At 38.6% G+C, this 25,192-nt stretch overlaps 1 protein-coding gene across 1 annotated transcript in view; it reads left to right on the top strand.

The window, feature by feature from the left end:
• MYRFL (myelin regulatory factor like) overlaps positions 1–24,958 on the top strand; it is a gene marked incomplete at both ends in the record, with an annotated part of 43,930 nt that extends 18,972 nt beyond the window's left edge. The window contains 17 exons of the mRNA XM_080610154.1: positions 1,797–1,873; positions 3,129–3,239; positions 3,813–3,903; positions 6,831–7,031; positions 7,433–7,541; positions 7,998–8,107; positions 9,634–9,797; positions 10,380–10,443; positions 11,576–11,661; positions 12,446–12,517; positions 12,634–12,677; positions 12,792–12,956; positions 20,155–20,239; positions 20,475–20,549; positions 22,601–22,709; positions 24,704–24,778; positions 24,872–24,958. Coding sequence (XP_080466280.1) covers positions 1,797–1,873; positions 3,129–3,239; positions 3,813–3,903; positions 6,831–7,031; positions 7,433–7,541; positions 7,998–8,107; positions 9,634–9,797; positions 10,380–10,443; positions 11,576–11,661; positions 12,446–12,517; positions 12,634–12,677; positions 12,792–12,956; positions 20,155–20,239; positions 20,475–20,549; positions 22,601–22,709; positions 24,704–24,778; positions 24,872–24,958 — 1,725 coding nt within the window. The remainder of the gene's footprint in view (positions 1–1,796; positions 1,874–3,128; positions 3,240–3,812; positions 3,904–6,830; positions 7,032–7,432; positions 7,542–7,997; positions 8,108–9,633; positions 9,798–10,379; positions 10,444–11,575; positions 11,662–12,445; positions 12,518–12,633; positions 12,678–12,791; positions 12,957–20,154; positions 20,240–20,474; positions 20,550–22,600; positions 22,710–24,703; positions 24,779–24,871) is intronic.
• Between the last annotated feature and the right edge of the window lie 234 nt (positions 24,959–25,192).

The raw sequence follows: 25,192 nt of genomic DNA, 5'->3' as shown, positions 1-25,192 counted from the left end.
GTTGCTAGTGACTTATGTGTGGGACTCTTTTGCAAGAAAAGTGAGGTTTTATGGATGCTTGTGCTGATATATATTAAAAGTTGTCATGTTTGCCATGGTTTCACTGACTTCCCTCTCCTTGGTTGAAATTCTGTTCCCTCAGTGGGCAGTGCAGGGGCATCAGCTGGTGTGCAGGTGGCAAGTGTACCCGTTGGTCAAAAAGATGTGTTAAAAAACCCTCAAACAGTTCATAAAGCAAAGAAAAATAATAAAATCTGCTTTTCCGGAACAGTTCATGTGTAGAAAACCAACAAATTTTCCCCATTTCTGCTTGTTATGCTTTCAATTTTCATTTTAAGAATCAAATTCTTCCAGCCAATGTGGGTCCACAAACTTGTATATACAGAAGTAGTCAGAAATTTTAATATTTTTGGAAGATTTTACCAGGTTTTTCACTTACTTTTCAGTGAGTGAAAATTTGGTGATTTAAAAATTACAAAATCCAGTGATTTACAAAAATCCATGTTTTACAAGGCAGTTACTGCAGTTTTGCTTCACGCATCCTAATGCAGAAGAAATTTATGAATATTACTGGCATCTGTTCCCATCTGAAGCAAAATGATTCTTGGTACCATTCCAGAAATCTTCTTCTTCTCTTTCTCCCACTCCTCCCTCTCCCTCTCCCTCTCCCTCTCCCTCTCCCTCTCCCTCTCCCTCTCCCTCTCCCTCTCCCTCTCCCTCTCCCTCTCCCTCTCCTCCCTCTCCCTCTTCTCCCTCTCCCTCTTCTCCCTCTCCCTCTCCTCCCTCTCCCTCTCCTCCCTCTCCCTCTCCTCCCTCTCCCTTTCCTCCCTCTCCCTCTTCTCCCTCTCCCTCTTCTCCCTCTCCCTCTCCTCCCTCTCCTTCTCTCCCTTCTCCCTCTCCCCCCTCTCCCTCTCTTCCCTCTCCTTCTCTCTCTTCTCCCTCTCCCTCTTCTCCCTCTCCCTCTCCTCCCCCTCCCTCTCCTCCCTCTCCTTCTCTCCCTTCTCCCTCTCCCCCCTCTCCCTCTCTTCCCTCTCCTTCTCTCTCTTCTCCCTCTCCCTCTTCTCTCTCTCCCTCTTCTCCCCCTCTCCTCCCTCTCCCTCTCCCTCTCCCTCTTCTCCCTCTTCTCCCTCTCCCTCTCCCTCTCCTCCCTCTCCTTCTCTCTCTTCTCCCTCTCCCTCTCCTCCCTCTCCCTCTCTCTCTCCTCCCTCTCTCTCTCCTCCCTCTCCTCCCTCTCCCTCTCTCTCTCCTCCCTCTCTCTCTCTTCCCTCTCCCTCTCCTCCCTCTCCCTCTCCTCCCTTTCCCTCTCCCCCCCTCCCTCTCCTGCCTTTCCCTCTCCCCCCTCTCCCCCCTCTCCCCCCTCTCCCCCCTCTCCCCCCCTCCTCCCTTTCCCTCTCCCCCCTCTCCTGCCCTCCTCCCTTTCCCTCTCCTCCCTCTTCCTCTTCTCCCTCTCCTTCTCCCTCACCCTCTCCATCTCCTTTTTCCATTTTTTCTTTTCTCTTTTCTATTTTCTCTTTTCCCTCTTCCCTTTATTTTCTTTCCATTTTCCATTTCCATTTTTCCTTTCCCTTCTTTCCCTTTTTTTCCTTCTTTCAAATTACATCCACAGAAAGATCTGGGTCTTCAGACTAGCTGCCGGGTGTCAGTTGATCAGTTCCCATGTTAATTTCTGTGTAGTTGCATGAGAAATGAGATTACACTGTTTCAGACACAATTTGCCTATTAATTTCTGTTTAAAATTTTGTATATTTGAAAATCTAATATTCTTGTCATTTTTGAAAATTCTTTTTGCTTTATAGGTGGAAGCTCCAAATCAAATGATTGCTATTGAACAGTCTCAGTCAGATCGGAGCAAAAAAAGTTTCCATCCAGTTAAGTAAGAATTTTGAGAATATTATTCCACTTAATTTCAATACATGCTTGGTCTAACATGTGAAATAGTTGTTTGTTTCTTGGGAACTTATAGTAGCTTTTAGCCAGTTTTCTAATCTTTGTCCAAATTCCATTCTGGGTGTGCTCATAGAATCACAATAATAATATATACTTGGTCTCCCTTCATTAAGGAATATTTTCAGCAGCTTTACGAATGTGTGAAGTGTGCCTATCCAAAATATTTATACTCAGCTAGCAACACTGTTGTATGGTGTTTAGAGCTGTATGGCAGGTGCATTTCCCATCTTACAAATGTCATTAATATTCGTGTTCTACATGGGCATGAGACATATATGCAGTGCTTTTAAGACAGAGTGCCTCTGCTAGAAACATACACGCAGCTTCTCCTAGGAATGGTCTGCCATTCTGCTTCCTAAGTTACTGTCAGAATCAATGGTTGTTCTTCTGGCATTAAGTGTCTTCTGTTGGAGGTGTTCTGTTCTTTATAATGAAATAAGCCTTGAACCAGAAAAAGATGAGACAGTGTCAAATTTGACAGGACATTGCAGGGATAAAGGCTGCAGTACATAATCTGCAAAAAATAACTTTAAGCTTGCGAGAAGAGCTCAGTGTTCACTAAATTACCTCTACTAAGGCATTTTTCTTCCTTTTGCATACTGACAAACAGATTCTGAGTGAATGTAAACTGTTTCATGGGTGACTCTTCAGTGGACGATGGTTTTCTCCCTGCAAACTCTTGATGCATATTATTTATAATTTCCAGGAACAGTGCCACTGTGTATTTGAGACATAGGTGTATATGTGATACTTCCAGACATACAAATTAGAGGCAGGTCAAAAAAGGACGAACAGTAAAACTTATTTATTTTAGTGTGGAAATTCAGATCCAATAATAAACAATGTTAACCTTGGCAAGCAACAAATACCCATCATATGGAACACATATGGTTTTATTATGTTCAAGGCTGTGAACAAACAGACCAAGGAACACAAGGTTCCTATTACTAAGAACAGTTTCTCACTGCTGGTGCTTTATCCTGTTTATCTCCTTGACATAATCTGCGTGTTTGAATGCATTTTTATAAACCACAGTTACAGCATTTTTACTGGGGTTCCTCTTTCTTTTTCGTTTGTCAGTTTTTTTCTCAGAACTGTTCTAAGGAGTTAGAGGAAATCTGGCTTGAGCCAGGTAGGTCTCCAAATGCTTATTTCTGATCTTGTTTCCTTTTCTATTTCAGAGTTGATCTGCCAGGGGACCAGATAACTAAAGTAACACTGGGAAGGCTGCATTTCAGTGAAACAACAGCAAATAATATGAGAAAAAAGGGAAAACCTAACCCTGACCAGAGGTATTGCTGTAGCTGTTTGGCCTGTGTGTGTGAAGTGGAAACAAAAAAAGTCTGCTTTAGAATGGAGCTAATGCTGATGAAAAATCTCAGCATTGCTGAATCTGTGATTTTATTTCAAATTCTGTGGCACTTGGTATCTGCTTAAAGGCCTCTCTTCAGAGTCATAGACTGATATGAGGAAAAAAAGAAGAAAATACCTCATTCTAATGGTTAGAGATCATTTTTGGAAATCATAGCCATAAAGATGGCTGAAGAAATCAAGAAGCCAACAAACCAAATAATGAGCATTTTATTCTGAGGAAGAAAGGGTCTTTGTCTTTGAGTCTTTGTTACTTAAATTTGTCACAATTATTGTAATCTTTGTTCATTTTCAGTGACAGTGGGAACTGAAAGAGCGTAGTACTTCAGAGTAAAGAAAATACTTTTCTTTCATACTGGAACATAAATTCATTTTAAAAAACATTCCATCCTTTTATGTATTGGTAATAGTGGTTGCATTTAAAACATTTTCCTTTTTTTCTGTGAGAAGACATTACTTCAATTGTTGTCTTGACTAAATCAATTTCAAAATAGATACTTCATGCTGGTAGTTGGACTGTATGCTGTCTCTCAGGACCAATTCTATCTTCTGTCTGCGAATGTCTCTGAAAAGATCATTGTGAGGGTAGGTAGAAGTTCATATTGCTTTCATGTGAAAAGTATTTACTATTTCGATATTCACAGGAGACTATGGGTGTGTGTGTGGGTGTGTGTGATTCTCGGGCATAAAAATTGCCACTGACTCAAAAAGATTGAGGAAAAAAAATTACAGCTGCATATTGTATGAGTGTGTTTTTACCTTTTAATTATCAGCATTTTAAACTGTTAAAAGTAGAGAATTTAGAAAGAAAACTGCTGTGAATTCCAATACAAAATACATTGATTTTTCCGGATAGTTTTTTCTTCAAGGTGGAACAATTTCCTGCACTTGCCAGGATGCTTTCATTGGGTAGATGATTCATTTTTAATGGAGGATAAGGAAAAAAAAATGCAAAGAAAGGTGGTCAAGCAGCCCCTTTCTAGTGTGATTCCAGAGCTTGTGTGTCCTCGCTCTTAATTTGGTGGTTGTAATATCAGTTTCAGAATAGGAAAAGGAAGCATTGTGTCTCTTCCTCATGACCATTATTTTTCAGTCCGCTGATCCACATAAAGCTTTCCTTTTAGTACTTGGCTTTAGTTTACAGTTACAGTTAGACTTGGAAGAGAGAAAAAACCCAGAGCTCTATTGTAAAAGCAGCTATGGAGGGTTAGGGTCAGAATAAAAAGGCAGAGCCCCAACATGAGTGTGGTTGCAAGTGGAAGGTGTGGGCTGCCAAAAGCTTTCAGTACTGGCCCTTTTTTATGTGACCAATAGCTGGTTAACGTTTGAACTGGGCATAGCATAGGGTTATGGTTTTTTCTAGGGTGAAGATTTATGTTTATGAAGATCTAAGTTTATGACTTAGAAAGATAGAAAAATCCATAGGTGCTATGTAGTGAGGCTGAAAAGGATGAGGGCCTCTGGAAGACTGCAGTCCTGTGAACTTTTTTGTGTGGGCCAATCAAGGAGCTGCTTCTTATTTGCACAGTGTCTTTCTAGTCCTTGTCTTATGGTGAGAAACAGGCTTAACATTTTGGTTTAGTCATAGAATCAGAATGGTTTGGGTTGGAAGGGGCTTTAAATATCATCTAGTTCTAACTAAGCTCTCAGTTGGCTCCTCATTCATTCCCAGGCAAAGCTCTGTGCCCTCCAGCTGGTCATTAACATAGAGGGTGACATCCTCTCCTCATATCCCCTGCCTGTCCTTCCTGATTCAAATAAGACTAAGACCTCTAGTGTATTAAAAGTGGGGTTGGAAAGGGGTTCCTAAAGAAAAGTGAGGGCTGCCAAAAGCTTTTAATCCTAGCATCTTTTTTGTAGGCCATTGCTTGGGTCCTTTTTGTCTGCCTAGGCTTGCGATTACAGCCTAGTTTAGCATTCAGGTTTAGAGAGCAAAAGTGCAAATCCCCAGTATGTGATGCACAGAGGTTTCCAAAGGGAGATGAGGGCTTCCAGGTGGTTTCAGTCGTGGCTACTTTTTTGTCTAGCCCATAGCTTTGTGTTCTCTTATGCCATAAACCTTCTCTTGCAGTTAGGGTTGGGTTTTGGAGGACAGTATGGCAGAGAGCTCCTTTCTGGGTGGAGCTGTGAAAGGGCTTTGAAAGCAGTGTTTGGAGTTCAGGAGTTTTCTGCCCTGACGAGAAGTTTTATCATCCTGGCTCTTGCTGTGGGTTCTTTTATTTCAGGACACGGGGCATTGTGTTTGTATCATTCCTGCATGTTTAGTTCTTTTTTTTTTTTATCCATTAATTTCCACAATACTACTTTCATCTGAATTTCTCTTTCTGCATCCAACAGTGTTACAAATATCAACTCTTTACTAAATTGGAAAAGCTGTTGGATTTTTACATTTGAGTCATCCTTGGGATTATTGTTACCTTATATATATTTTTATGCAAGATTTTTTTCTACCATGTTTAATGTTAGATTCTTCTGAAATGTCAATGAAGAGAGCTACTTCCATGTGAGTGAGACAGTTTCTTAATAGGAGTCCAGGAATGACATTTTGCAGACCTGGCCACTGTTCCAGACAAAGAAAAAAGAAGGCAGAAAAGCAGAAGGGTAAAGAGGGTGTGATCTGAAGTGGTGAAAAATCAACAGGATAGATGGAAAGGGGAAAAAACAGAAGTAGTTTTCCAGATGTCTGACAGAGCTTCAGTGGCAGGGTACAGTGAGCCAGCCACTGCCTAACTTAAAGTGGCAAAGCTATGCAAACGCACTGTGAGAGAAAGCAACTCATGTTCTGGCCTTTTATACACTCAAACATAATGAAACTACCAGCTGAGCAGTGGTTATCAGGCGTATCAGATCATGCTCTAATTGTGACAAACAGTGGTAAGTGCACAGCACCATGGCTTGTAGATGGAAAAGCCTTGTGAAAGCCTGGCTTCTTTAAATGAGTGTGAACTTTCTATCATGAGCATATTTTTCTCCAGAGTAGAATTTTAAAGCCTGTATTCAAAGGTTTGTTTTTAATAACAAAATCAAGTACTGAAATCAAATGCTTTTTCTAATTATACGCACTGCTTTGTTTTATTGTTCTTGAAAAGCTCTGTTTCCTTGACATGAAATTTGAGTTAATTTAAAACATCACAGAGTATTTGGTGAACCACATGTGTTTAATCTCTTCCTTGTTTGCTCTTTTCTGATTTCCAGCCTCAGCTAAAATTTGCTGGTAAATAAAGAATGTTTATGTGGCATAATGTCAAAGTTAAAATTTGGAAAGCTTTGGACATCGACAGATTAGCATAAGGTGATAATAAAGCAGAATTCAAGGGAAAAAGCAGTGAGGCCAATGTTGTGTGAGCAGAGACACTGAGAAGTGACTCCACTGGTTTTTTCTGTTGGTGTGTTAGAAAAGCTCTTGAATACAATTTAAATATTAAAGACTTAGCATTTCATTTTCCCTGAGTTGAATAAGCAATAGTACATCTATACTATACTTCATCTTTAAACATCATTTTTTCTTCCAGGCATCTAACCCAGGGCAGTTTGAGAATGACAGTGATGTACCGTGGCAGCGAGGACATGTTCCAGAGACAATAGTCTATCATGGTCGAGTAGGAATTAACACAGATGCACCAGATGAAGCACTGGTTGTCTGTGGAAATGCAAAAGTTATGGGCAGAATCATGCATCCATCTGACAGCCGAGCAAAGCAGAATATCCGGGAGGTGAGGGCTGTGGAGTATTTAGGCCATTTATGTTTGCACCACAGCACATGTGTGGATCATTGTTCTGACACATGAAGCAGCTTCTTTATCCTGGGTGTGCTAAAATGCTGGCCTAAAGAAATCAGATGTATCACTGTGCTCTGCAGAGCCGTCGCCTCTGGACATGGGAAGGGGCTGCCTATAGAAGCTTGGGATATCTGCATAAGCGGGAGTTGTCAGACTGAAGGGTTACTGGCAGTACAAATAGCACTCTGCTAATGGGAAATGGGAAGAGTGTCCATATTTTTCGATGTGAAGATTGGCCAAGTGGCCATGTCAGGCTTGTTCTAGCTCAATGATGTCCTAGATGCCATGACATTCTTAGTGTTTCAATATGTGAATCCTGGTATTTGTCCAACTAGGTCGACACAAATGAGCAGTTGAGAAGAATAACACAAATGAGGTTGGTGGAGTATGACTACAAGCCTGAATTTGCATCTGTCATGGGAATAAAAAACACCCATGAAACAGGTATTCAGTCATCTCTGTTCCCATTTTTCATTAACTTCCACTGTTTTTCATTGTCTCACAATATCTTTTAACACCCTTTCTGTTTCATCCTGATTTCTTAGAATACTACAATTGCATACTTTGCTGTGTATTTCTAATGATACAAAAGTGCCAAGGTTAAGCATTTCTGGTAATTTTCCAACTTCTGTTTTAATTTTTAAAGATAGGAGTGTATTTTCCCAGAAGTTTAATTAATCAAAACCAATTTTTTTATTGCAGAGAAACAGGAATTCTAAAGGTTTCTTTTTGTTTTCTGTGGAATGGAAAAAAAGTGATATCCTGGCTTTTCCTACCATAGACAAATTCTAGATCATGTCTGGCCTTACCTGTAGCTTACAGGATGGTCAACTCAAAGCACACAACCATGGTCAGTAGGATGCTGCTGTGTTTCCTGACTTTATGTTATCTTGTGAACAGGAATAATAGCTCAAGAAGTGAAGGAGCTTTTACCTCAAGCTGTTAGAGAAGTTGGAGATGTTGCTTGTAATGACGGAGAAAAAATAGAAAACTTTCTCATGGTTGACAAGGTATGGTCTTGAGAGAGCAATTGGAGGCGTGTATTTAGACCATTCTTTTCGTATATGGAGCTATAAACACATGCTATGCTTTATACAAAGCTGTATTCCTCCACATGTATTTACAAAATTGCGTTTGGCAAGTCCCTGAGAAAAAACTGAACAACCAAATGTTAGTAAATGGCTGAATCTTATAATCACAAAAAGTATTTACATTAAAATCTCATTACAATGATAAATAAACATACAACGAAAGAGAAAAGGAAAAAACCATCTTTGCAAGAGTGATTTCATAGCATTGGTCCAACAAGTGGAACTCCAAAACATTCTCTTGTGTTTAAGTGTTAAAATTAATTAAGTGTTCCAGAAGTGAATTAAGTAATGACAGAATTCTATTTGTTAAATAAAAACTTCCTTACTCTAAACCTGGTATAATCACTTCATACCAAATACAAATGCTAGCTCTGTGGGAAGGTGTTTTTTTTAGCCATCTGAAATCCTTACTATAGCTTCAAAATCTTCTACTGAAAAATATTTATGGCACACGAAGTAATTACCATGCTCACAGGTTGAAAACAATGGCTTAGTCTGTTGTCCTGTGCTCTCTTCACCTCTTTTTCCTGTAGAAATAGGGCTGCAAGGGACTGTCGGTTGCAGAGTCCAGTTACGTATGACTGCAGACAGCGCTTGTCCAGAACTTTGCTCAGGGAGGCCCCTCTGTTGTGTGCGGTTCACTGCAGGTCAAAGGACCACTTCCCAGCCTTTTTCTGCTTACAGCTGATAATGGGAAAAGGGAGGTTTTACAGATCGGTAACTGCGTCTTGTCTGGATGATGTCATGAACATGATCCTGTATTGGTTATAATAATGCATTCTTTCATTATTCTATAGAACACACAAGTTTACACCACTGAACTTGGAGAAAATATCTATTCAAAATATTGCATTTCACTTGTCTTCTTTTGATAGGCTACAAACAATTTAAAGTCATAGGTTAAATTTGCAATTCTATATTCCATATAAGGGAAGCATGAATCAGAAACCTTGATTAAAATTGTGGGGAGAGCACTTTCTAGAGATGCTGTTGAAAAGGAGACTTCTGGAAACTTTGCTGTATTTGATCAGGATTCCAAACTGTAGCTGATTTCTAGGTGCTCACGAAGAGCAGGGGTGTTAGAAAGTGACACTAAGGCAGCACTGCGAATCAGACAGTAGATGCCTGTTGTCACAGTGTTAAGGTTTAAAATTCAACACAGTATGCAGATAAAATATAGTTCTAATTCTCAGTTTACAAAGCTTCTTCAAGCTCTTCTGCAAGTCCTCATTTTCAATTTACCGTGAAGAGAGCATAAACAATTTTTGCAATCTTGCAAAAAGGTTTTATAGCCTTAAGCATGTCCCATTGCCAGTGAGGTAACTTGTGTTTGCATTTTAAATATTCAATGTATCCTTACATAAGCAAATTCTATATTCATTACTCCTTGTTATATATGACTGATGAGTATACTGTATCTCCTTTTGTCATTGTTTTCTTCTCAGGATCAGATCTTTATGGAGAACGTTGGTGCTGTAAAGCAGCTTTGTAAACTAACCAACAATCTTGAAGTCAGAATAGAAGAATTGGAACAGTGGAACAGGAAACTGGCCAGGCTGAAACGAATGAACAGTTTAAAGTCAACTGTCAGTGAAGAGAGCAAAGTCAGGTACCTTTTTGGGATGTTTGCTGATGGTTGTCACAGAGATTGGTAAAGTGCTCTCTGTGGTGGAAATGAAAACCAATTCTGCTTGACAGTGGAGCTCAGCTCATTTCCAGCATTTAAGTAGTGCAAAAAATGCTAATTTCTCATATTTCTTAACTCACTGAAAATTGATATTTGAAATAGCTGTTAAATAGTTTTTGTAATTGCTTCAGTTGCATGAAGCAAGGGTAGATTATGTCCAGTTACAGCCCGGAGTGTGGAAATTGCTGCTAAGAGAAATCTGCAGAACTGCTTCTGCAAGGAGAAATCCTCATTAGTTCTTCAGTGGAAGTGACAAGTGCTTCCTATTTCTAAATCATTTCCCCATGTTTTCTTTGAAACCAAATGTAGCATTTAATAGCATTCACCTGAATGAATTAACTGGAGGCCTTTGTTCTTTAAAACGAATCTGACGACACTTCTGCCTTTCTCTTCTTAAATGTTGAAATTGCAAAAGCAAGTGACTAACACCCTATTGAAAACGTCTCTTTTTCATTTTTTTAGTTGCTGAAGCATTTGAATATTAAAAGATCTTGTTTCTTACAGCAGGTATAGTCGAGCTACTAGTCTTTTGCCATCAAAAAAATCAGTCCCGCTAAAATTCAGCAAGGTAAGTGAAATTGAATATATGAAATATGCCTATGAAAGAGGTTTTATAAGTGCTGAAATACTGGTGAAAGCTTTTGTGTTTCTAAATATAGAATAAAATTCATTACCCAGAATTACTGTCATGCTAGAAACTTAAAAACTAACTGTAATGAGATAGAAAATATGTATGAGATGCTTCTGTTTCTTGCCTATACATTGTGTATGTGAGACTAGATCCACACTGTGTAATGGTGTGAAGGAGAAGACCAACAGGACAGAGCTGTTGAGCCTGTAGATGTGCTCATATGGTGTAGTGCAGCCTTGCACAGAAATGCTCGTTTCAGTTTGGAAGCCTGCACAGTGATAGTTCTTCCTCAGCTTTCTTCCTTGGACTAGCCTTTCACTGTGGTTTGTAGTTAGCATCTCTTGGCTTATACTGGCTAATGCTGTCCTTCAGGTGGTTAAGGCCTGGATAGGATGTCATTGCTATTGCTGACTGCCCATATCTTGGTATATAAAGAGGAGATCACTTTTCAGAGAGATTGAAAGAGGTGACCTTTTCCAAGACAGTCTTTTCTAGGCTGCTAAGTCCTGTTTTTTCAAATGAATCAATGCTCTTTTGTCTACCTTGCTTTTGCCAGTGCCAAAGAGCAAGGGAAAATAACAGGTCAAATGTTCTTTATTCCATAATGATGATACAATGCTTCATCATCTAAATCATCCTACTTGTATGGATAGTGTCTTCTGTATTTACACTGGCCCTGGTTTAACTTGGTCTGAGCATATACTGAAAGCTGCTCATCTCTTAGTCCTGGCCACCGCTGATTTCATAAGTTCATTTTTAAATACTCCAAGAGTATGAAAAATGGCAGGAAGAAAAGAGAAGGAGCTGTTATTTTTACCCATCCTTTCTTCCTTTTAATGCTTGTGTCCCCAGACTATCAACAGTGCACATTGCATTCACAGTTTTAGGGAGCCTTTCATTACTTAAGTTTTTCTCTTTAGACGTGGCCCTTGTATAAGGACGACTTCTATGGTTCCTCTGAAAGAAACAAGGTTAACCTAAAGTCAGACTAGTGTAGGACTCCCTAATCTACTAGTACCAGTTTAGTCCTGTGTCACTTAAATTAACCAAGCATCTTTTTTTTTTCTAGGTTTGTTTGTCAAAGACAGAAGAGTCTTGCTCCGTGAAGGTTTTCCGGGTGACTGTCATAGCTTTGATTGCTGTTATGGCACTATGGTAACAATTAATTATCAAAAAGTTGACTTGGTTCTTCTCGTTTCCCCTTTCTACTTATCAGACAGAAGACTGCAATTTTTTAGCTCTTCTCACCTTTCCTACTCAAATAACAAAATATATTAAAATTAACAGTGACTATACGTGGTAATATTGTAAAGTTGAAATTTAGAAAAGTGAAATACTCATGTGGTGCACACACACCTAATCTCTGTCCATGTCACAATGTATGATGCACCTTGAATGAATCTTGGTGGCTCATGTGACAGATGCAAAGCTGAACTAGTGAGACTTTACATATTTTATGCGATCATTCTGTTCTGAAGTACAATTTCTGATGTACAGAGTGATTCTGTTGTGTGAAATGAAGCTGGACTTGTTTCAGCAAGTGAGCAGTCCTGTGACTATGAAAGCTTAACTTAGACATTGGACTTGTGGAAAGGAAATTATGCTCTGGACTTCTGAGATTGCCATTTTCTGTTTCCAGTCCAAAACTCTGGGTCTTACAATCTCTCTGTGAACTGAATACTTTGAACTGGTGTTGCGATTCTATTTACAATTGAAAACTGACCATATTTTGTGTTGAATACAAGTATATGTATACATTTATACAAGTATCTGATCTAAACTCTATTAAATTCAGTTGAAATTTTTCCCACTGAAGGGGAAGTGATCAGATAGTTGACTCATATATTACTACATTTCAACAAGGTGCTGTCAAAGTATTATTCATAACATGTTACATAAGAGATGAATGTAAATCTACAGAGTAATTCTCTTTCTACAGTGCTTTGACAATCTCGACCCTGTATTTACTTAGCATTCATGACAGACGTTTCGAAAAACATCCAGTTTACAGGCAAGTAGTTAAATTTGTGTTAGTGAATTAGAATTAATAATAGGTTGTGGACCAATCTGTTTTGGTCCACAGCTCTGATGCCCATTTCTTAATGAATTGTTTTTCTTCGTTGGCAGTACCTCAAGTTCTGTTCTACTCACTCGCTCTACTACTACAGCAGGTATGGTATTTCTGCTGGTGTACATGCGTGTAACTGACTTAATTTCTGTGCTATTATAAAATGCCAATAGACACACAGCACTACTGAGAAATGTGTCTTTCTTTTTTCCTTTAGCATTTCATGGGGAAAGCACAATTTCTCAGAGCACTCAACCTGTCAGCAGGATCCCTGAGGTGAATTTCTGTGACATTTTGCCTTGTGACAAGGTTTACTGTTGTCCAATTTATCAACCAAAAGTCCAATCTCCAACTTATGAGGAAACCAATGCAAAGACGAAACGTAAGTTGAAACATTAATTTCTTTATTTGCTGTGTGAGTAAAGACTATATGAAGAGTATAGAGGAGGGTAGTTAGGTTCCTACAGAAGAGCCTAGTCGAGAGGACTTAAAAAATCCTGATATAACTAATCATCACTGCAGTCAATATGTTTTTGAAAAATCTAGCCTGGTCAGCATCAAGAATTTTGGGTCCTAAGATGTTTTGTCAGATGTCACTGTTCTTCCTGGCCATTCACCATAAATGATTTCATGTGAACCAGAAAGTCACTAATACCTTTAATTAACTTTTGGCTACAGTTGGACAGGAGTTGATTGGAGGTGGTGGAGGGTAACAGATGTGAAAAACCCCCAAAGACTTAATGGTATCACAGTGGGATGATAATACATCTTTTTTTGTGGGCAGAAACAGAAATTCAACTGGCAGAAACCAGAAAACTTAGAACTAAAACTCTTCTTATTCAGGCAGGATTTTTGAGTAGACAGAAGTTATTTGAAGGCAGAGCTCTATGAAATAAACTACTTTTACTGGAATTAATTCTCTTTCATATACTGTTTGCCTGATGGTATGAGTGTAATATATGAGTAGGTATACTGTTTAGAACTTTTATAATATTTATAAGAAAGAGTTTATGCATAAAGGGATGTACGAGTTGTTGGAATCTGTATTCCTATTTCCCAGATCTTAACATTATCTATGTCTGGAAGCAAGTGTTAATATTACTAAACCTGGCATTCATACTCTTCCTTTCTTGACCTCGGGAGCAATTCTTGCACCAACTACAGCTAACAAGTTGAGGTGAAACTGGAGGCAGATGCAGTTCGGCCTCTGCAGTACAAATGTCCGCCAGGGCAGGCATTGCCGATTGCTGGACACTCTTAACTGCATAAACTGTTTCAGTGAGATTCACCCACTGGCCATTCTTTATACTGCAAAGTGTTGTCTGCAGACAAGCTGCCTGCAAGTGTCCTTATGATTCTCAGTACTGCAGTAAACCCTGTGGCAGATACAGCTCAGTACAGTGCTTTCAAGAGGTTATACCTAAGTGATTTGTATTGCTCTACAGTCTGAGTGTTGACAAATTAAAAAGATATTAATCTAATTTACAAATTGGAGAACTGTAGACAGATGAAAATGAAATTTGAAAGCCGCCTATCCCCAACTGGCTGCTTTTGATATTAGGTGGAAAGAGTAAACACAGAGCATTACCTTCTTAAGGTCTTATGCTCCAAATAGCATTAAGCATGGATCCAAGAGTGAAAAATCAGCACAGTACACAAGCTACAGAAAGACTTCAGATCTGCACAAGGTTAATGAAGCTGAATGCATCCCCAGATGGAAGGTAACAATGTCACTATGAAACCCAAACAGAAGGAAAACCAGCAAGCTGCTTAATGTTGCTGTAGCCAAGATAAACGAAAAAGAAAATTTCTTCAGAACAAAAAGCGAAGAATCAAATACTGGCAATAATCAAGATAAACAGTGGATATTTTAGAATTAGCTAATTAGTCTGATTTGTGGAAATATTAAACTGTTTGAAATTACAGTTGAATTAAATGCTAATTTAAGAGTTCATATTTAACACACACATTCCACTATGTGATACCTGAATTCAGTGGGTGTAGGCAATTACTGAGTACATCCATGGTAGCTACTAATCCCTTGCATCTCAGATTTGTTGAGCAGAAGGCTATTAGGAGTGTTCAAGTCGTACCAAAAGCATTCATACGCAAGATAGAATTTATTAACAAAAATTCAGCACATCTTTATGTAATCTAGCTTAAAGTGGCCTTTCCCCCTCATACTTTATTTGCTATTAAGATCTGGTTTCTCAAAGGATTTAGACTTTCAAACTCTTACTGATTTCAGTGGAGGTGAGGAGCATGAATACCCTTCAGCATCTGGGCCTTTTCTGCTTTCTGCTTCCATGCCATTAGTGCTTATTGCTTGCCCCTTCATGTTAAGTGTTTCTGGTAATCAGGGGCTGTCCTTACTTTCTTTCAGAGTGTGGTTTCTCCCTGGTGTCTCTCCTCTCACAATAAAAGCTTGGTGAGGGCTCCTGCTGGGATTTGGTCAACTTCAAGCATTTGCATTTATTGCTTTCAGATGGCAATTAATGGATTCATAGCAAGCCACAACCACCACAAGAAATCACCAGCAGGTTTTTTCCATAATGCTTATAGCATATTACAACTCATTTGAATTAAAACCAGAAAGTGCTTGAAGCAAAAAAAAAAAAAAAAAGAGAAAGAAAAGATATCACATTTATTGCATGAGTTTGTCAGAATCTAATCTGAAGATACTGGTTTTCCTCATTACATTCTGGTTGTGGTAATACTTTTATATTTGTTATTGAATTGGATCTTCACACCCCACACGGGCCTTGAAAAAGCCCTCAGAGTTACTGTATGCAACAGAGTGGAAGTTTACAATTTATTGAAGACTGCTACAGTCGGTTTTGGTGGTTCCTGGTGTTCTCAATCGTTAACTCAAGCTCCAAATAAAAATAACAGCAGGGTCCAGGTTTCTACATTTCGTTTGCGCTGCATCAGCAGTCCTTGTTAAAGGACAATGAAATGGTAATTTTATGATGAGTAAAAAAAAATAAAAATTAATTTCTATACTGGTTACTGGCTTAATTTAAACAGTTGAGATCTTAGAGAAGTAAATCTGTCTTCATCGTGGGTTTTATATAATATTCTCATTTTCACTTCATACTTACCTCCATCATCTGTGAAAGAATCACAGTGTTAAATGTTTAGTAATTCAGGATACTTAATAAATATTCCTGCCAGCACCTGCCGCTGAAGTATTTTATCTACAGGGCGAACATCTTTCTTTCAGTGAGCGATCTTTTACCTTTACCAGGGGACACAGGTTTTCCTGCGGAATAGTTCTCTGTTAATGAAAATGCGAAGTGTCAAGGAACGTTAAATGCATTGCTAACGTACCTAGGCTATTAAGAGAAAACAGAAGAAAGTGATGAAAAAAAGATATGGCAACTAGTTTGTAAATTAAAAGGAAGAATGAGAGAACTGATTGGCTTTTTTTTGGTCTGTCTCAAGACCTACTGTACATGTATAACTGATTGCACGTGTTCAGCAGCCTTTTATCTAGGTTTGTGGAACAGTACAAAGAAATGGTACAGCAGATAACTACTAAATGCAACAGTTACCACCTAAGTTGGCATAACTGATAGAACTGTATGATAAGCAAGTAAATAGAAAATTAATTCAAGGAGTAATTAGCAGCAGTATCACAAATTCGTAACAAAAGACAAAAATTATAGCAATCCCAAAGATAATTTTGTGCTACATTGCTTCTGGGATCTCACATGGCAGTTTTTAATGTTGTTCTGCGCTCTCGGTCACCTAATAGAATCGAAAAATCTTGGTTTTCTTCTTTCCCAATGCTGAAATGAAAATCTGGACTGAATAAGAAAACAGTAAGGCCAATCCAGCTATCTTGTTTCAGTGAAATAATTAATTTTGATTCTTCCTCTTGTAAGATAATTTTTATATAATGAAACAGTGACTTCTGTTCTAAACAGTCATTTTGAAATCAGAATGTTTCCTTTGGAAAATGTAGGAGTTGAGTATTTTGATATTCTAGAAATACGTTATTCCTTCCTTCCCCACCCCCCCGATGAAATGGTGTTTGATGAAGCATGTTAGTTTAGGCAAGATCAACATTTCTTGATGCCAGTTTATAACATGTCTCTGGACAGATTATTGGCTGTCAGTTAGTGTAAAAACACAGGAATAGCTTTAAACCATTTCCCATGGGCTTGAAGGGCCGTTTGCCTCCTCAGGTTGTACTATGTGATGGTTATTCAAAAGAGCTTTTAAAGTTCACTTTTCTACAGAAGTGCTGAGAAAAATTAATAGAATAATAATAATAATAAAAATCATGAGCTTATGTTTCCCACTCTAGTTCAATATTCCAAGTTACAGAGGTGGCATCACTGAACATAGTGATCATGTTTGTTAGAGCTGTGCATTAGTTCCTTTAATTTGGTGATTCATCCTTCTCTTTCTGAAGTGCTGTGTCTCACTTGGGTCAGTCGTCGGTGTCTTACATCTTGTACTCAAAAAGCTGATTTATTCCCCTGGCCTATGTTTGTGTGTCGGATGCCTGTTCTTAATAATGCTGTTTTCTCACTCTCACCAAGAAAGATGTGGCTTTATGATCACATTTGTGCTGAAGTGCCTGACTGGATGTTGACTTTCACTTTGTCTCTGTGTTATAACAATTGGTGATATTCTGTGTGTGAGATGAAATTTATTCTATTAGACTATTTTTTTAATGTTTTATATATCCTGTAGCATTTTAAAAACTTGTTTCTTGTTATCTACAAACTCTTTCGACTGTATGTATCTTCTGAATAGAGGTGCTTTGTATTTTAAAGGTTTCTCTTGTGGTTATGAATACTTTTATCTAAGAGATAAGTAACAAAACATCTCTTGGTGTTGGATTTATATTTTGCTGTTACAACTGTGCAAGGCTAACTTGGGACATTTCTACACACATCCTTTCACAGGAAACAGAAGTAACATGTTACTTGGGCAAGATTCAGTCAAAAAATGTAATGGAAGACCTGACCTTGGAAGTGACTGTAAGTCCCATATTTTATAAAAAAACCTGTTGAAATATATAATTGTATAACTCTGAAGAGCTACCTTTAGGCTTGGAATTCTGCTGCTGTAATTAGAGAAGTTTCATTTATAACTGAGCATTATAGAGAATTAGCACTTAGGAATCTGTTGAATACCTGTGATTCACTGTAATTTTCTTGTCATTCCAATTTATTCTTACATCTTTATTAGATTTTTATAGACATTCTGGCTGCCCTCTCTAGAGACTCTTTTGACTTCTTCAGATGCAATAAAATGACAAGTGATATTTTGCTTGATAGTGGCTGAAATCTTCTAAGGTGCTTAACACTGCTAACCCTTATACAGCAAAATGCTGAAGTATATGAGTGTAGTATTTGTGTACAGGAAAAGCATGATACAGTGTAAAGGAATTGTTTGGGGTTTGGATCAGTTGACCTAATGGATTAAAGCACCAGCTGCTTGAAAGGGGCCATCCTTACCTTAGGATCCTGACACTGCCTGCCTCAGTGGAGCTGGTATGAAGTTCTTCGACACAAGACTTCTGGCTTGATTTCAGGCTCCCATTTTAGTGAATGTGCACTGCTGTCAGAGCCAGTCTGGGCTGAAAATATTGATTCATTTCCATGAAGAACAGTATCTGCTGATTACATATGTTAGAACAGCATGCTCTGGCATTTATTCAGTATGAGCGGGAGTATGCCTTGTCTTTTCTGTTAATGTGGATGCTCTGTTTTAAGGTTTGGGTTTTTTTATAAATATTTGATTAATGATCAGGCAGTATTTGGATGGTAAAAAAGTCTATACACTCGTATGCACTAAAAGCAGGTAATACGGGAAAAATAATTCCTCTTTTGATATTTTTACATGTCTACGTAACCCAGAAAAGGTCCTTTGTGGCTTTACTGTGATACGTGTTGTAATAAGATGCTGTGTCACAGGGAAATGTTCTCCTGTGCTAGTTCTTTGAGATTAACATGCTCAATTTCTCTCTGTCAATTAAGCATAACTGTGGATATTTGCATGCTGAAAGTTAAGTATATACTATCACACAGGTGGTTTATAATCAGAGCACAGGTCAGCTTATAGTCATCAAGTTTCTCTGCAAAGCAGAGAAGTATTGCTGTAGAACAGAGGAACAGAAACACAAAAGCAGTGTTCAAAGTGCGATGTGAAGAGCAGGCTTGGGCCTGCTGAACCAGGTCCTCTTTGTGCTTTCTGCACCAAACTGCAAGACTTAAAATATCAGCAGCTAGATGCTGTAGTCAACAGCTGGAATCTGGCTCTCTGCTGATGCCTCACACACTCCCTCCACATCTGGGCCTTCCCCAGATCATTGGCAGTATGGGCCTAGGTTCACTGAAGGGGATTAAACTTATTCAGCTCCTTCCACTTGAGGGATCTCCACAGTTCAGACTGAAGTTGGCTGGTTTAGGGGTCTGAGATGCTGCAGGTCTTAACTATGGACCTGCACTGATCAGATGCTGTAGACGTAGAGACCTCATAGCAGCCTTCCAGTATCTGAAGGGGGCCTACAAGGATGCTGGGGAGGGACTATTCATCAGGGACTGTAGTGACAGGACAAGGGGTAACGGGTTCAAACTTAAACAGGGGAAGTTTAGATTGGATATAAGGAAGAAATTCTTTACTGTGAAGGTGGTGAGGCCCTGGAATGGGTTGCCCAGGGAGGTTTTGAGTGCTCCATCCCTGGCGGTGTTCAAGGCCAGGTTGGATGAGGCCTTTGGTGGCATGGTTTAGTGTGAGGTGTCCCTGCCCATGGCAGGGGGGTTGGAACAAGATGATCTTAAGGTCCTTTCCAACCCTAACTATTCTATGATTCTATGTATCCAGAAGAAAAAAGCTTTTCAGGATGCAGTTCAGTGCAGTGATTCCTAGGCCAGCTGTGAAAGCAGAAGCTGTGCTGCTGTGTTAGGACACTGGTTCTTGCAGCTCAACTCTCCACAGGGCTAATCTGCCTCAGGGAAGAGCCACACCATCGTGGCTATACCCTTCATTGCATATGTAGGATGCTGCAAAACTTTTAAGTTCCTGCAAGTTCAAGGCAACATTTTATGAAGAAATTATAATATTCATAAGAGTTAGGTAGCTCTCCTGCACATAGGATTAGGAACAACTTTTGTTGCATTCCAAATTATTTCTCTGAGCAAAGGTAATGTTTTTCAGGTTAATGGTTACTTGCATGAGCATGGCTTCTAGTACATTAAAATGAACATTGACACATTTGTATTCTAGTTGGACTGCCATCAAAATAGCTTTCAATGTCTGCCCAAAAGAAAATGATACAATATTAGGTGCCCAGCATATCTGTCCTTGTAAATTGAACAAGGATCTTACCTTGAGGTAAGATCTCCCTCAAGATCTTACCTGAGGTAAGATGCCATCGTTCTGATGGCAGAATGAAGGTAATCAACCAGAGGCTTTTAATCAAGCTCTAATTTAGACCTGCAGCAACTCCTGTAGTGGCAAGCAAGAGTGTAGATGGCACTGTATTGACTATAGTTTTATTGTGTTCTTATCTAATATTTCTGAAATAATAAAAGATAAAATATTATTCTTAATATTTTTAGGGATTGATACAACAATAAGTTCCATGCAGATTTTGGAAACTCAGCAAAGCATTGACAACAGCTATTGTAAAAATCTACAGTGCAGGTAGGTAAATTATTTTATTATGCTTTATTATGGTGAAATAAAATACCATTAATATGGCACGGTTGCTTGGTTGGCTCTTTCTCACAGTTGTTGGCTCCTTCCTACGGTTGTTTCCTCCAGCATCCAGCATGCCTTTTCACATTTTTTCCTCTTTAAATTTAAATGCAATTTCCACATTTTTGCAAAGATACTGTCTATCTCAAAAGCCTATGTGCATTAATGCTACCTTTTCCAGGTCTGGAAATTACAGTTATGTTATTCCTGTTAGCAAATACATGCCCATGGATGTAGAAATATCACTGGAAATAAAGTAAGTACAATTAAAGCCAATACCTCATGATAAGACAGTAATTAATATTTTGGATAGTAATTCTTTGCTGACTTCTGTTGTGACGTGAATTTGCCCATATTAAGAGGAGTAGGTCAAATCTATGCACAATAAAGTTCCTAATGTAGATCCTTTGCAGTAGCATAGGCCCGATACTGCTCTCAGCCCAATCACGATTTCTCCCATTCATGCAGATATTAAAATCCAGGAGTGTTAAAGTTCAGTCTAATGGATCATTTGAGGGGACACGTACACATACATTAGGAGGATTGTGGCCTTTGGCCTAGAGATTTGATTTATTTTTATTTATTTTTTTTCCTAGAGAAACATTACTAGGAACATATATAAACATATATAAATAACTCCAGAGAGCAGCTTTTATTTTTCACTTGTTGTTCCAAGCCCTGTAAAGGGGATTCTTGAGCAGGAACCTCTGGTAAGTCACAAAATTATGACTTACAGCAGGAATAAGCAGCAATATTATTCCTGTCAGCAGATATTTTCTTCTCAAATAAAAGTCTAGCTCCACTGTGTTCTCCCAGAAGTAAAAAGTCCTTTCTTTTGGGCTCTTCTTTGAGAAAGGACAGCGACAACCATGACAGCTGCCAAACACTGCTTGATGACACTGCATGACTTCAGCCTCTCCAAAGAAAGGGCCTTGTGAAGTTATGGATTGTCTTTAGGTCAAGTCTTTTGATGTTATCTTTGTAAACATCTGCCTTTTCCAGATAAGAGGAAATATAAAAATACCCCGCAAAGTGCCTGTTTGTTTTCTACTGCCACTGAAAATTTGTCTTCTAAGTGTATGCCATTATAATCTAATAATACAGGGATTAATGCATCATACTTGGAGTTTACTGAAGCAGTTACTGAGTTTATTCTGGATGTTGGTTTGTGGTGTTGGGGTGTGTGGGGGATTTTCAGTGTATACCTTTTCTATATACTTTCATTAAACAAAGCCACAATATTCAAAAAGCCAAAACACTTCACAAAGACCAAACATGTTTGTGTTACTGCCATGTCTAAATACTGCAAGATAAGTAGATAATTTTAAAATTTGAAAAACCTTTATGCCTGCTGAATAAAATCAAACAAAACCAATACACACGACTAACAAGCCCACTAGGACACAGAATCTGCCATATATGAATTATATGCTTTTAAATGGATGTTTCTTATAATACCTTGTTAATGTTGTGAAAACACACTTAGTTCGGGAGTGATTCATTGTTGCCCAAAGTACGAACTGTAAATATTCGTGTCAACTTTTCCCCATCTTTTGCTTTCATTTTTTCTGCTCGACGTTGCCATATCCGAGTTCCTTTAGATCTCCAAGGCATTTTCATTTGTCTATACTCTTCTCAGAAAAGCCATCTGGTAACCTAGGAAGTGCTGGAAACTCCCCCTAGGGACAGCTGGGAGAAGATCTGACCGCAAAGTCATTGTTTTTGAAGCATTCTGAATGAAATTCCATTTACCACTGCTTTGCCAGACAAAGTCTAGTATATATTGACTTCTTTCTAATGTCATATTTGCGCGAGTACAGTGGCAAATGGAAGTTATTTACGTAGGTCACTTATGGGTTTGTCATCCATAAAACTGATGTTGTGTTTAGGTACCCAGGTACACTCTGGCACAGATATGTTATGCCTGTGCATGATGTAAGCCATGTGACTCGAGCATGCCATGTCCATTTAGTAAAAAGTCATATACCGTAGCTTCTGGTATGGATATGCTTAAGGTTTGAGGAAGTTTAGTGTACATTTCTGGATTTATCTTAACTCTAAAGATCACCCAGATTTACAAATGCAAAACATCCTCCATTTGTGGGAGGGATTGGAACCAGATTAGAGATTGGTGGCTTAGGTTTCTCTCTTTTGTATCAACTGATGAAGTAAGCTCCTCTGCTTTATTCCTCTACAATTCAATTCTTTGGATTTCTTCCCCTATGTGTATATTGTATTTATATGTATGATTCTTCTAATTTGAGACCAGTTATGGGAAGGATCCTTATTTTTCTCTGTTTCTTGAAGCACCACAGAACCATTAATTGTATTTCTCTGTGAAGTCACTATTGGAAATTATTGCTCCCATTATTCTTCAAGCAAAAACAGTCAGAAGAAGCTCCTAGAAACCACACAGGTAAGATTTTTGCAGCAATACTCTGACTTGTGGGGATCATTTTTAAAAAATGAATGGCTGCCAAATTCTGATCTTAATTAAGGTAGTAGAAATCCAAATGGTACTTTGAGTCTGCCAGTCATAGCTGGTTTTGACATGACCATAATGAGATGTAGCCTTTTTGTAGGAGTCAATATTCTCTTGATTTTTATAAAAATCTATCTAGTGACACTCTGCAAGGGCAGTTTTGAATCTACTTCAACCTAATTCACCACTATAACTTATTGTATCTGCAGGGATACTTAAGAAATGGGAGCACTTATCACTCAGGGCCGTAGGAGACAAAGTTCTCTAAACTCTCATCTACTCTATTGTTTCCATTGTTGTTTTATGGCTAATGAATTCCAGTTTTCAAGTCTTGAATTCACTGGAAACAATGGTAGTATTCCGCTTTATTTCTGTGTGAACAGGAGTTTACCAATAAATGTCTCTAGGGAATATTCTTCATTGTAAAAACAGGAGTTGTTTACATGTCATTCTCTGGATTGCATCAGTAGGAATAAAAGCTTTTAAAACATGTTAGCTTTTCCCAGTAGAAGCGCTACTTAGAGACCGGATCTTGCAAAACTTCTGAGTAGCTCCAATGACTTGATGAAGGCCTTAAATTCCCTTCAAATTCTCTGGAAATGTAAGACTTTCAAGGCCTGGATATGTCCACATTGCTTGGAAATGCTTATTCTGGCTATAGCTGTAGGAAAGGCAGAAGCGAGGATAGTAGCATTTCTGAACACGTTGTAGGAGAAACCTCCCTGAAGTTGGAAGTAATTTCACAGTCTTCTTTCCATTTCTGATCGATGGTACTGCACATTATATGTTCTTCATTGATTTTAAATTTTTTTTGGTACCTTGTCAAATTAGAGCAGTTGGGATACCCCCAGCCTTAAGCCGACTTTCTGATCAACTTTTCAGATGTCTTTGTGAAGTTACAGGCTTCTCTGCAATTGCTGCAAAGCCATCAGAAAGCCAAAATTGTCCAAATTTTGACCTGTCTGCTGTATTTCCAACAGAATTGAAATTAAGTTGGATCCAGACAGTTTCACAATGTAAAAGTATTCTTGAAGCTTACTGCCAACACTGGTAAAAGAGATTTCCTGTATCAACCTGAAATCCACATCAAAAAACTAAAGCTGCAGTGAGCATTCAGGTTTGATGTGTCTTAGAATAGAAATGCTGCCTAGTTGAAGAGTTTTTTTCAGGAGGATTTTCCTAGGGACTGGAAGGCTTATTCTCTACCAAAGTTGGGGACAGCAATCACTTGGACTCAGCAGTCTCACATAAGTTGTATCATGTGAACATATCATCTCCAACAGAGAAAATATGTCAGAAAGTGAAGGGGGGAGTGGAAGATGAAATGAAAGTTACCACGGATCATTAGGTTAAAAAGAGGTGAGGACTGAATTTTGTGCTATTCAATGTAGTGTAAACATTTCAGATAAAGAATGTATTATTTCATTTGTGCATGACTATTAAAACCAGCATGAAATCTTACCTTCATCTGTTTGTGAAATACTGAGTGAAAATGTTACCCGTATCTCTAGAAAACATACAGGAACTTTCACTGCCTTCTGAGGACTACCAAATCAGCAGAATTGCCATTTGCTACTATTACACCTTGAAGCTCTCGGGCCACCTGGCACATCAGGAGCAATCCCTATTTGTTGTGGGATTAGCTTGGATAACTAGAGAGGGAGCTCAGTTACTCAGAGGCAGCTGCATGTCAGTAGGAGCCAGATGTCTGTCAGCTACTGCACAGAGCTGATCAGAGCAAGCCCACATTTGCAGGGTTTTAAATCAGCACTTTCTGTCTTTAAATATTCTGACTATAGCTATCAAGTCATGTTATCATAATTACTTTGCACTGCATTTGGCAATGAAATGTTTCCAGAGCCTATCCTTCTTCCAATTTAATGTGAAATAAGGTTATCTAATCTCTCTCTCTCTCATTTATCATCTAGGGACGTCAGCATATTTGGGCTCTCCCTGTAGCTAAATTCTACGACAGCGCGTACTATTTCCGTGTAGCGGCACCGGTAAGCCTTTGCAAATGGCAACGTAGCAAAAGACAAATAGCATTTGAACTGAGAGAAGATCCTATAAGAATTTCCTTTATTTTTCTTCTGCAGGGTTTTGCAAGTTGCTTGACAGATCCTTATTTTGCTGGAATATTTTTTACTGATTACTACTTCTATTTTTATCGGCAGTGTAACTAAAATGTTGTTGATCATTCTGTTCTTTGGGGAAAAGACAAGGAACGACAAGACTTGTGAATGGATCTGCATATTTTTCTAAAACTTTTGCTGAGCTGGATGGCATTCTCTTGTTTGTTTCACTTTTAAAACAATAAAGGAGAAAAATAAAGTGTTTGACAACAACCATAGCTCTGCATTTCCAGGAACTGTTTCTAAAAGGATGGGAGGCAACGGAATATCCGATGTGTAAATAAA

This window comes from Psittacula echo, assembly GCF_963264785.1.
Source record: "Psittacula echo genome assembly, chromosome: 1".
NCBI lineage: Eukaryota > Metazoa > Chordata > Aves > Psittaciformes > Psittacidae > Psittacula > Psittacula echo.
This window is presented reverse-complemented; position numbering and strand designations above follow the sequence as displayed.